This window comes from Misgurnus anguillicaudatus, chromosome 21 (genome assembly GCF_027580225.2).
Source record: "Misgurnus anguillicaudatus chromosome 21, ASM2758022v2, whole genome shotgun sequence".
NCBI lineage: Eukaryota > Metazoa > Chordata > Actinopteri > Cypriniformes > Cobitidae > Misgurnus > Misgurnus anguillicaudatus.
Window position 1 is genome coordinate 53,822,875 of NC_073357.2, and position 12,233 is coordinate 53,835,107.

The window sequence follows — 12,233 nt, forward strand, 5'->3', positions numbered from 1 at the left end:
CATAAAACTAGTCTGAAAACTGAATTTTCTTTACATTTATACATAATCTGAAAGCTTTCCATTGATGTACGGTTTGTTAGGATGGGAAAATATTTGGCCAAGTGAACTACTTGAAAATCTGGCATCCGAGGGTGCAAAAAAAATTAAAATATTGAGTACTCAAGTTGTCCTCGGCAACACACATTACTGATATTTTTTATGCATTTATGGACTTCAAAATAAAAAAAAAAAACATCATGCAACATTATCTTTACTTAATACCCTAATAATTTTTTGCATTTAAATACAAAAAATCTAATGTTGACCCATACAATGTATTGGCTATTGCTAAAATACACCAGTATGATGGTCACAAATGAGTTATCTACCGTAAACAGACCCTTCACAAAAATTACTATGCAAAATATTTAACTAAACACAACATTGGCATTAAGGTACCAAACAGTGTCTTTTATAAATAAAAAAGGGGAATAAACTGAGCAAAGTCATGGGGTTCTCAAAAAAAAAAAAGACTGCATATACACGTTTTTTAAACTTTTATTTTTTGAAAGTTCTTTACAAATTGTGTTTATTTCTTCTTTTCTACATCCTGCTCTGCTGCCTCCTTTGCTCTCTTGGCACGAATGCCAAAGAGACGAGCATTGGCACGGGCCATACGCAGGCTGGGGAAGGCCTTGAAGTTCTTCTCGTCCTCTGAGATCACGCGGGCCTTCTCTTTCTTGTACACCTGAAGAGAATAAATGCACTTCATTACAATATGTTGGACGAATGGAAATGTCTATAAAGTGATGAACAACAATTTTCTATTCACGTAAAGATCATCCAATAATGACATCTCAAAACATATGTGACCCTGGCCGTGAAATCCAAGCTTAAGTCTCATAATATAATTTTGATATTAGGAACATCAGAGTTTGATTTCAATCTTTGATATGACCTTGCTCAGTCAAAATTAAAGACATCAAGGTCATATTTTCACAATGTTCTTTACATTATGCAGGATGATTATATGTAGGAAACAGTCAGGGTTTCATAGGCAGGGTCACAAACATAAACATGGGCACAACATACGTTTCGGATGGGCATGACGGGTCCAGTAAGCTGTGTGGCCATCTTGAGCTCCTCCTCCTATAGAATAAAAAGAAAAACAGTTTTATAACAATACCAATACATGCAATGCACAACACCACTCCTGTTAATTTTTGCAGTCATCAGATGGAAAAGGGTTCAAGGAAAATCATCAAGGATGTACAGAGATTCCGGAGAATTTTCATCACTTGACTGCCAACAATACACTAAAGCTATCAGCAGGATTTATGTATTAAATCCGTCAATAACAAATTCAATTTACTTTTAAACTATAAGTATTATAAATTAAATCAATGCACTTACAGTGCTGTCTCCCTTCTTGGGTGCGGCAGCCTTCTTCGGGAAGAGGATAAGTTTGGAGCGGTACTCCTTCAGCCTCTGTACATTGGCCTGCAGGGACTCTGTGGATCTGTTACGGCGACGAGGGTCGACGGCGATGCCGATGGTGCGGGCAACTTTTTTGTTGATTCCCGCTGCCTGTGGACAGATTACGGTACAAGGGCCCTTATTAATGTGACTTTAAGCAATATAGTGCAAGAGCCGCACAAAAATAAAACTTTCAAACACAGTCATCAGCCAAAAGGGTTCAAGGAGTATCATCAAAAAGATACAGAGATTCCGGAGAATTGTCATCATTTGACTGTTTAAAATATCCACAAATGTCTTACACAAGCTAGACATAGGCTGTAAAGAAGAGGTCTTCACGGGTCCACGTAGATCTGAAAATGCGAGGTCAGACACGAGCAGGTTCGGGTCTAAAAGTTTCATGCGTGCCTCAGACACAGGTCGGTTCTAACTGTGGGTTTACACCAAACGCGAAGCCTGCATTTGCATCGTGTTGCTCGCTCTAGATTACTTGTGAGATTTAACTTCGTGTCATGCTAATTTTTTGCTCGAGTTGAAGATTTTCAACTTGGGCGAAGATGCGTTTGAGGCGAATAGCGCGCGTTTGCCGCCCATATCGCGTCATTCGCATCGCCCCACCCGAGGACGCGTCTGATCGCGTCTTTGCATCTACTCGTGCAAATCGTTAAACTCGCATTTGGTGTAAACCCACAGTAATAATAGCGGCATTGAGTACTTTAAAATTAATGTGTTTTTGCCGACTGGACCAGAGATGACTCGAACTCTCACGTGTGTGCGTCAATGTCGTTTTCCAACCCCTCCTCTGTTTCCAAAGACAGGTTGTGACATTGTGTGGCTGGCAGTAGGTTAATTTTCATTGAGACAGATCTGTCAATCAATTTTAAATTGACATTTTAGCAGTTACCTTAGTGTCGTCGTCAGATCACAAAGTAAAATAAATGGAGCAGCGAGCCAAATTGGTTGCGAGGCCACCGTAGTTTCATTCTGTCTGACTGGTGCATGTGAGGCTGCTGACTTCACACACAACGGTGCCGTTTACATTCAGGTACAGTCAGGTTTAAAAAAAAAAAAAATGACACCGGTTCGGGTCGGACTCTGGTCTTTATTAAAAAAAAAATCACATTTCTTTGGACCCGAGAAGACCTCTACTGTAAAGCTAAACCGAGTATAAGCTTCAAAATGTTATAACCATTGTCTTTATACAGACAGATTTTAGTGACCAGAGATTAAAACACACAGAAGTGTAATTCAGAGACTAAACTTTACCTTCAACTCTTCCAGGGTGAAACCACGTCCGGCACGGACCTTGGTGTGGTACCGGATGGTTGGACACCTGACCGCTGGCCGCAGGGGTCCACACACTGGTCTCGGAGCAATGCGACGAGCCTTCACTAGACGAGCCTTGCGCCTGTGAAAACACACCAAGACGATGCATCACACATGGCTTCTTTTCACATGCTAAGTTAGCACATTAATTTCATACAAGATCTTACCTGCGGAGCTTTCTGGCAGGCTGGTTGAACCAGGTACGCACTCTCCTCTGCCAGTCTTTATGAAAGTGGGGGTTCAAAAGCATGCCATTCCGGCTGGGAGCCATGACTGTTCACTCCTGATGTAAAACAACGATAGTAGAGATCAGACAGGAGCATTATGGTCAGGAAGTTCAGTCAGCGTCTATTTATAACTGTTGGACTTTCTTTACTATTATTATTATTATTATTATTATTATTATTATTATTAAACATCATTAAAACAAAAATATGCATGTTTTTATTGCTCGAGCCTTGTGTCATGCTTCTGGATGACGTGCTAGCATGATAACAGAGCAGCTTACCCATGATGAACATGTGTTTTGATAAATTCAACTAAAACTTGACTGCACTATTCGAACAATTTGACGTGCGCTAAACCAATCGACAAATGTTAAATACACATATTCAATAGACTGCACTGTTTTGAGTTTGGGAAACCGAAAAATTGGGATCCAGCATACTATCGTCATCTTTAATCATACTTCTTGAAGTATGACATTAACAATAATGATAGATTTAAATACGTAACAAAGTAGACTTTAAAGGTGGATAAGTTTGATTATTGTGTCGTGTATTGGTAATAAGGATTAAAGCGGATAAACTTTGGGTTTAGGTGGAATAAATGCACATACCGTCCGAAGCGGAAAATGGCTGAAAAAGGAAAAGGAAATAGCAACGCAAGGTTTTGTGGGATATGCTGAAAAGAACCAATAGGGGACGACAGACGCGCCGACAAACCGGAAGTGTGAAGACGGGTTTCGTAGTGACGGATTAGCACGTGGAGGATGAGGCAAAATAAAAGTCAACAAATACTTTTTACTATACAAACTGCAAAGATCTTTCATACACTCATCAAAATACATGAAAGTTGAACCTGTGCATTTTATAATGATTTTGTTTTTCATACCAGATTATATATTATTATATTATATATAATACCAGAATTTTGTTTATGTAAAATAAAAATAAAAAATAAAAAAAAATAAAAAAAATTAAAATAGTTAAAATTGAAAGTAGATTAAAATCTGGTCAGGGCTATTTTGTTATTTTTTGTTATGTCGGTGTGGCCATCTAATTTCGAATTTGTAACTTTCTTAATATGAGAATGGGGTAGGAGTTTATAAGATTTTTTTTCTTCATCCTACTCCTGTTCTTCTTGTCTTGGAATTTATTTTTGTTGTGTTTGTTGGATTGTTGTTGTGGCATTTCGTGTTGCATAACCATGAAAAGAAAATAAATTAATTAATGAAATAAAACAAAATGCCATTAAAGTTTTCTACATAATAAAATAATTTGACCTAGATTCCATCCCTATGACAAATCGCTTTATTGTTTTCTAATCTTTGGATAAAGGCGTCTGCTAAATACCTAAAATGTAAATGTTTGTAGGCTACGTGACAAATAGTTGAAAAAAGAAAAAACCTTCACGTAAATAAGTCACATTAATTGAATAACAAATAGAGATGTCATAATGCACTTTGAAATACGCAGGGACAAAGTTTATGTAATAAAACGATTTTATTTACAGATCATATAATATCATTTTGGCCGTCTTATATAGACATGCAATATTCTGAATCACCAGGGGGCGTTGTAAACCTAAGCAGGGTTACAAATGCCAATAATTTGATATAGAGAATGATTCATTCTGAAAGATTTATTACATCTGTAGAAATAATGTTTTAAATGAAAGCAGGTTATTCAGGTTTCTTGATGATTTTGCACAGCATATCCTGCACATTGGTCTTTTATAACAGTGGTTCTCAAACTGGGGGCCGCGAGATGGTGCCAGGGGGGCCCCAGTTTTATGACATTTTATGAAATACATTAATTTATTTAAATTAAATATAAAAAAAAAACCTAACCAAAAGCACTACTTTTTTGTATAATTTAATGTTTTTTTATTAAATGTTGAGTTTTAGAACAGTTTTTTGTCACAAATTTTCTTTGGGGGGCCGCAAAGGAATGCACCGTACACAAGGGGGCCGCACGCTTATATACACGGGTTTGTTATTATATGATGCTCTATTGATACTTACATTAGATGGATGTTTTATAGATAAAGATTCAACTAATATAGATCATTATTGACAGTCTTAAATGTGCAGATGTTTCGGATACAGTTGCCAAATATTACACACATCTCAATAAACATCTTTCTGGCCAAAAACTATTCCTACATGTGAAAAGCTTGACAAGAAGCACAGGTTTCAGACATTTCTTGAGATAGCATGAAAAAAGTCAAACCACACATATGAAACATTGATCACCACTTCATTAATCATTGATCACTAAAACACTGAAACTCATTTGTGTCTTAATCTAAGGGCAAAGGTCAAGGTGTGCTGGGCTTTAGCTTGGTCATGGTGCTATTGTCCACATGCACATTTTAGTCCCAACACAAATCTCAGCATCAAGGTAAAGGGAAAAGCTCTGAACAGAAACTGTGCGATAATAAAACAAAATGCTAATTGAATTAGATCAAGCAAACATAAGTGATATTTCACCAACTTTACAACAGGGCCAGAACAAAAAATACCATTTGTGTACTAATCTTTTAACTTTTGAATTCACTTCAAGAGCTTTCATTTGATTATTTCCATTTCATTCAAAATGTCACTTCTTGCCGTTCTGGTTCTCATCCCTTGATATGTCATATGCAAATATTAAGTGCATTAAAACATGATTAGGTTATACTTTGCATAGCATACTTGATATTTAAAAGGTACCTAAAATAAATAATCTGTATTAATAGTTAAACTGATCATGTATTTAAAATATGGTATCAACAATTTAAAAAATTATGCCATTTCAATAAAGAAAATAGTGTTCATGAGGATGAATAAGTAATACATGCATGTTTTATATTTGGCTAACTATTCCTTTGCAAATTCAACACAAAAGTACTTCAGTGTTATCAGCAAAAAAGCAATTGATGAGCCAGAGTTAAAGAAAGCTGTAGATCAAAGTCATATTTTTTTAATCACAGTTTTATTGCATGATGTGTTTATATCAATGTCACACACGTTACACTGACAAACACACTGTTGAAGACAATCAGCAAAACCATGAACATATTTTTAAGTCCATGTAAAGCACCTCAAACTGTATGCATAAGCCCTTTCAAATATTTGGCTTTTAAAACCACAAAATACAAAGTTTAGTTAAACTACCACAATACAAAAGATTATTTTGGTGTGGGAAGAAATTAGATAATTGAAATAAATAGCTTTCAAAGATTTGTATTAGTAGTAACACTGACATTGTAAAGTAGCCATTATTAATTATTAAAGACTCTGTAGTGTTAATATCAAATCATGTTTTTGAACATCTTTATGAATCAAGGGATTTGACAAATTTTTCATAAGCAGCTTCGTCCATGAGGGCATCAAGTTCTGCAGGTTTCTCTAGGGTCATCTTAACTAACCAGCCTGGAAGATGGAAAAAAGCTTTTTTTAGGGGTTTATTGGACATAGTCGAATGATTTGCTTTATGGATCCAAAAAGAGATAAACGGCTGTACTCACCACCTTCGTAGCAGTCTGTATTTACTAGTCCAGGGCTATCTGCTAGCTTTGTGTTGATTTCGGTTATCTCTCCAGTGAGTGGAGAAAATAACTCGCTCGCAGCTTTGACACTTTCTAAAACGCCAAACTCCTCTGAAAGAAAAACTAGTCATGTTTCTTGTTCTGTAACAAAAAGAAATAAAACTTCAATTTCAAATGATACAGATTCTCACCCATTTGTTCAAGCTTTGTTCCCAGTTCTGGAAGCCCACAGTAGACAACATCGCCTAATGCTTCCTGTAGAAAAAGATGAGGTGGTGTCAAAACACATTACACTAAAGGAAGATCATTTGTAAGCAAACTTAACCAATAAACCTAATTATTGCAAAAAACAGTATAAAAAGAACACTGTTATTTTTAAAAGTCAACACGGAAGTTAAACTGACAGCATTTCCTTCTGTAAAACAGTCTTGGTGCATGTTTTTGGCTTATTGTGTTTAATTAATGTTCATGTTATTTCAAGGGAATCTACAATATCTTTCATCAAAATTGATAAACTTCATCTCAAACACAACATCACTTTAGGCCAAAGGTGTCCAAATTCGGTCCTGAAGGGCCGGTGTCCTGCAGAGTTTAGCTGAAACTTCCCTCAGCACATCTGCCTGAAAGTTTATGTGTCTGCCTAAGACCTGGATTGGCTAGATCAGGTGTGTTTAATTAGGGTTGAAACAAAACTCTGCAGACACACCGACCCTCCAGGAGTAGGATTATACACCCCTGCTTTAAGCCAAACCCCTCTTATTGTTACCCCAACCACAAACAACATATATACACTGAATAAAATGGTAAAAACAATTATCCCAAGCCATCACTGGGGCAGTACCCTTTAAAGGGATAGTTCACCCTAAAAGGAAAATTCTGTCATCATTTACTCACTCTCATGTTGTTACTTGAATAAATTTCTTTGTTCTGATGAACACATAGGAAGATATTTTGAGAAATGTTTGTAACCAACCCGTTGGTGGACCCCATTTACTTCTATAGATTTTATGTATCCTATTATGGAAGTGAATGGGGTCCACAAACAGTTTGGTTACAAACATTTCTCACAATATCTTCCTTCGTGTTTATCAGAACAAAGAAATTTTTGCGGATTTGTAACAACAGGAGAGTGAGTACATGATGGCAGAATTTTCCTTTTTCGGGTGAACTATCCCTTTAAAAAGTTCCTAATATGCATGTACAAACAGGGACCATTTTTCTGACAGTGCATAGTTTTTATGCAATCATGGGTTATAACAACCCAGCATTGGGTCAATTTGAACCCATCTGTCCAAAATTTCCCAAACATGGGTCAGAAATTACCCAGGCATATTTACAGTGCAACATCTTGCTGGATACACAAAAAATAAATGTAATTAAATCCCACACTATATTTGAAAAAAGTCATATTACAGAAAGTTTGCAAAACACTTTTTATAATGCATTTAAGGTACATTATTCATTAATAAATACTAGACTTTATCAGGACCATAGACTATAGTACATTAAAGGGACATTCCACTTTTTTTTGAAAAAATCATTTTCCAGCCCCCCTAGAGTTAAACATTTGATTCTTACCGTTTTGGAATCCATTCAGCTGATCTCTGGGTCTGGCGCTACCACTTTTAGCATAGCTTAGCATAATCCATTGAATCTGATTAGACCATTAGCATCTCGCTAAAAATAACTAAAGAGTTCAAAAAAAAAATAGTTTTGTAGTTACATCATGTACTAAGACCGACGGAAAATTAAAAGTTGCGATTTTCTAGGCGGATATGATTAGGACTATACTCTCATTCTGGCGTAATAATCAAGGACTTTGCTGATGTAACATGGCTGCAGCAGGCGTAGTGATATTACGCACTGCCCGAAAATAGTCCCCTGCCACTAAAAATAACGAAGGAGACTATTTTTGGGCAGTGCGTAATATCACTACGCCTGCTGCAACCATGTTACATCAACAAAGTCACTGATTATTACGCTAGTTTGAGAGTATAGTTCCTAGCCATATCTGCCTAGAAAATCACAGTCTTAGTACACGATGTAACTACAGAAGAGTCAAGTTTTAAATAGGAAAAATATTGAAACTCTTTGGTTATTTTTTAGCGAGATGCTAATGGTCTAATCAGATTCAATGGATTGTGCTAAGCTATGCTAAAAGTGATAGCGCCAGACCCGGAGATCAGCTGAATGGATTCCAAAACGGTAAGAATCAAATGTTTAACTCTAGGGGAGCTGGAAAATGAGCATATTTTCAAAAAAAGTGGAATGTCCCTTTAAAGAATAAACATTTTTGGACAACATTTGTGACCCAGGACCACAAAACCTTGAGTCACACAGGTATATTTAGCAATAGCCAACAATACATTTTATGGGTCAAAATTATCAATTTGTCTTTTATGCCAAAAATCATTAGGATATCATGTAAATATCATGTTCCACGAAGAGAAGATATTTTGCACATTTCCTATATAAAAACTTTATTTTTGTGAGTGGATGCAGTTGCTAAGGACTTCATTTGGACAACTTTAAATGTGATTTTCTCAATAGTTAGATTTCTTTGCATCCCCAGATTCCAGGTTTTCCAATCTTGGCAAAATATTCTAACAGTGTTGGGGAAAGTTACTTTTAAAAGTAATGCGTTACAATATTAAGCTACTCCCTAAAAAAGTAACTAACTGCGTTACTTTTCATGGAAAGTAATGATTACGTTACTTTTGTGTTACTTTTTCTTACTTGGCTGAGGCTTGATCTCTTTCAGGCCTTGCAGGTGCTATTATGATCTCAAAAATGTCAAGTTCTGGCCTGCCATCTCCGTTTCTGACTAAAACAATTACCGCTCAGGCGCACAGTGCGCGTAATTCTACGTTGATATGTTCAGTTTAATTCAGTACATTGTTTTATTTTTAAATTGAATTACTTAAACTGAAGTAATGTGTTACTTTACTCTTTACTTCAGAAAAGTTATATTATTATGTAATGCACGTTACTTGTAATGCGTTACCTCAACATTGATCCTAACAAACCACGCATTCTTGGAAAGCTTATTTATTCAACTTTATTTCAAAATATTTGTCCCTTATGACTGATTCTGTGGTCCAGGGTCACATTTGCAAACATCTATTTACAGAGATTTAAATGCAACAAACCTGAGCAAAGTTGCTGATGCCAACCGTACCTATGCCACCTTCCACTCGTACCCACTCATGCTTGTCTGTAAACTTCAAAGCTGTGGAGATATTAAACAACAGAGTGATCTATTAACAACATGGCAATGACCCATTCTTTATATACAGTATTTATTAACTTCTCAGCAGATTACAGTTGAACATTTGCCAATTTCATCATAAAGTTAATGATGCAACAGATCTAAAGTCTTGCCCTGTCACTTCAGTGAGTTTTGATCTACGAGTTCATATCATCGCACTGAACACAACAGTAAAACATTGCACAATCATTGAGGGTGGAGGGAGCTGTAGTAGAAAAATCAGGTTGAGGCATGCTGATAAGTTATGACATTTTCTCAAAACGACACAACTACTATACATTTACTCTTGTTGTTTTGTGTAAAGATCAAAAGGTTTTTCAATCCCATTTAAAACAGCTAACAAAGCTTCTTGTGGTGAAACTACAAGCGGTATCACGTTAGTATTTAGTATTATAAAACTACTGAATGTTTCAGGTCACATTTACATTTATGCATTTGGCAGGTGATTTATCCGAAGTGACATTCAAGGAAAACATATCAGTATGTGTCTTCTCTGGGAATTTCACTCATGACCTTTGCATAGCAAACATAGTGCTTTACCAGTAGAGCTACTGTAACACTTGATATTATTTTAAATCTAATGCAAACAGATAACAATTTGTTTTCCATTCGAGTGAAGACATCACACCAATATAGAGCCTGAACTGCAGTCACGAAGGTCTCCCAGAGGTGCAATGAATCAAATGCTTCATACTCAAGCATCAGCCCATGCAGAAGAAATACAGGTTTAAACCAGATTGTGAACAGAGCTGAATGCTGAAGCATGGCTGGCCTCCATACAGTTTGGCTAGACAAGTCCTCATGTGGTTTCTGATCTGGAGGCATTTGACGGAAAGTCTAAAGCAATATGTATTAATGAATGTCATGCATCACATCTTGTATCATTTAATAAACACAGATTTTGGGGAATGGGGCAGATTTCACTTGCTTTCAAAGTCAGGGGCGTCTGATTAAACTTCAGGGGGAATAAACTGAACCCTGGTTAACTTTAATAAGCCTGATTTTGTAATGGTAAAATAGTAAAACGTACAATATAAGGATCTGTGAATTTAGGGGCACGGGAGCGTGACGTTTGCAATAATTAACCATGCACGAGCCAGTTTAAAGAGAAAGAATAACTTACTAGTAGGAAAAAATACCATGGTTTAAATATCGTAACCATCATGTTTTGTTTTGTTTTATTTGTAGTTAAATCACGATAACTTTCCAATGCTCTCTCTATAGTTCACATAACGTTAAATTAACGATGATATTTGTAGTCAAACTCTGGTAATGGCATTCAATCTGACAAAAACATAATCATTTCATTATACTATATTGAAACCATGGTTCATTTTCATAAAGGGTACAAAACTTAATTTAAAAACAGGAATAAGTCTGTGAACAAGCTGTGAAATGAAAGCAATAAAACGGCATCGACAGAAAAAATCCGTTATTGTGAACAAATATCAAAGTCTTACTTTACAAGCCTGCTAAACCATTTAATAAAACTAAAGTTACAGTTTTGCACTTCTAATCCCCCAAACAATTCAACATTAACTTGGGCTCTCTTTTAAAAGACCAAAAAGCAAACAGGAATGGCTGAGGTAACGTTAGTATGGTTTAGGATTGAAGTTCACTAAAGTTTTACCTCCCGAGAGCCGCGCGCTCGTGTATATCGTCCTCAGGACGTTTGATCCCTGAAAAAATTGGCACGTCGACTTGTGTGCCGCTCTCGCGAGCAGGGGAACCACTGCCGAAAAGTTTGCCGAAACGCACCGGAGCGCCACGCACATCGCCATCTTCACCGCTTCACCATAAAATAACAGCGCGATGCACTTGACCGTGCGCGCGACAGAGGGAGAAGCGCGCGCCCGCAGGACATCGCAGAGGTGTGTTTGACTGCGCAGACCAATCGGTGTTTGACGTCGCAGTATCGCGAGGGCTATCCAAATGTCATTAAAAAAAGAGCCTCTCGCGATATCTGCGCAACTTCGCGTGCAGTCGGACACACCTATTGTTAAAAGAAGATTAGCACGGACAAAACGAGCTATTAGACAAAGTCCAAGCACGATGAAAACCTTTGCACAACTGATGATTTGTTTGTAGTACAGGGTAAAATAGATTAATAGAAAAATATTTTTAGAATCACCCACATGAAAAATGTATTATTTATTTTAGTAAACTGTAGTACTACAGAGATGACTATACTGTGTTATTTTGCCTCAAGTTTCTCTAAGTTTAAGTGGATTCATTAAGTAAATAAAACTGGCCTTGATATTTCATGTAATGCAATGGTATTCACACTTATTGGGACCCCTTATATACACAAGTAATGTATAGTATATAGAACTGATTTGCACCCAGTAATATATTCATTATTCATTGGCTCCCCTTGTGATTTCAGAAGGGGATAATACCACCCCTTAATCTGCACTATCCAACCACGGCA

General features: G+C 36.6%; 2 protein-coding genes and 2 non-coding genes across 4 annotated transcripts; all 4 read right to left on the bottom strand.

Moving 5' to 3' along the window:
- Window positions 1-521: 521 nt before the first annotated feature.
- On the bottom strand, window positions 522-3,736 carry rpl13 (ribosomal protein L13). The gene is made up of 6 exons (XM_055213245.2): window positions 3,620-3,736; window positions 2,949-3,064; window positions 2,722-2,863; window positions 1,393-1,566; window positions 1,072-1,128; window positions 522-727 (listed from the first exon to the last, which is right to left on the bottom strand). Exons 2-6 carry the CDS (start codon window positions 3,050-3,052, stop codon window positions 569-571), a joined length of 636 nt encoding a protein of 211 aa, XP_055069220.1. The 5' UTR covers window positions 3,053-3,064; window positions 3,620-3,736; the 3' UTR covers window positions 522-568.
- Window positions 1,195-1,276, bottom strand: LOC129418187 (small nucleolar RNA MBII-202). The gene has a single exon (XR_008636021.1). It is a non-coding gene; the product is annotated as a small nucleolar RNA MBII-202 (small nucleolar RNA).
- On the bottom strand, window positions 1,639-1,724 carry LOC129418193 (small nucleolar RNA MBII-202). Its single transcript, XR_008636025.1, has one exon. It is a non-coding gene; the product is annotated as a small nucleolar RNA MBII-202 (small nucleolar RNA).
- A 2,550-nt stretch (window positions 3,737-6,286) lies between the features above and the next one.
- On the bottom strand, window positions 6,287-11,645 carry gcshb (glycine cleavage system protein H (aminomethyl carrier), b). Its single transcript, XM_055213280.2, has 5 exons — window positions 11,433-11,645; window positions 9,684-9,763; window positions 6,726-6,789; window positions 6,514-6,645; window positions 6,287-6,418 (listed from the first exon to the last, which is right to left on the bottom strand). The coding sequence occupies exons 1-5, from the start codon at window positions 11,581-11,583 to the stop codon at window positions 6,321-6,323; spliced, it is 525 nt and encodes a 174-aa protein (XP_055069255.2). The 5' UTR covers window positions 11,584-11,645; the 3' UTR covers window positions 6,287-6,320.
- Window positions 11,646-12,233: the final 588 nt, after the last annotated feature.

Bases quoted from the DNA above. Each gene is read 5' to 3' on its own strand.
- rpl13 (XM_055213245.2), bottom strand. From the start codon at position 3,052: ATGGCTCCCAGCCGGAATGGCATGCTTTTGAACCCCCACTTTCATAAA. The intron at 1,567-2,721 runs GTAAAGTTTAGT...ATCTGTCCACAG, and splicing joins TCACCCTGGAAGAGTTGAAG to GCAGCGGGAATCAACAAAAA. The intron at 728-1,071 runs GTATGTTGTGCC...TATTCTCTTCAG, and splicing joins CCGTCATGCCCATCCGAAAC to GTGTACAAGAAAGAGAAGGC.
- gcshb (XM_055213280.2), bottom strand. From the start codon at position 11,583: ATGGCGATGTGCGTGGCGCTCCGGTGCGTTTCGGCAAACTTTTCGGCA. The intron at 9,764-11,432 runs GTAAAACTTTAG...ATATCTCCACAG, and splicing joins GAGCGCGCGGCTCTCGGGAG to CTTTGAAGTTTACAGACAAG. The intron at 6,419-6,513 runs GTGAGTACAGCC...TCCATCTTCCAG, and splicing joins TACAGACTGCTACGAAGGTG to GCTGGTTAGTTAAGATGACC.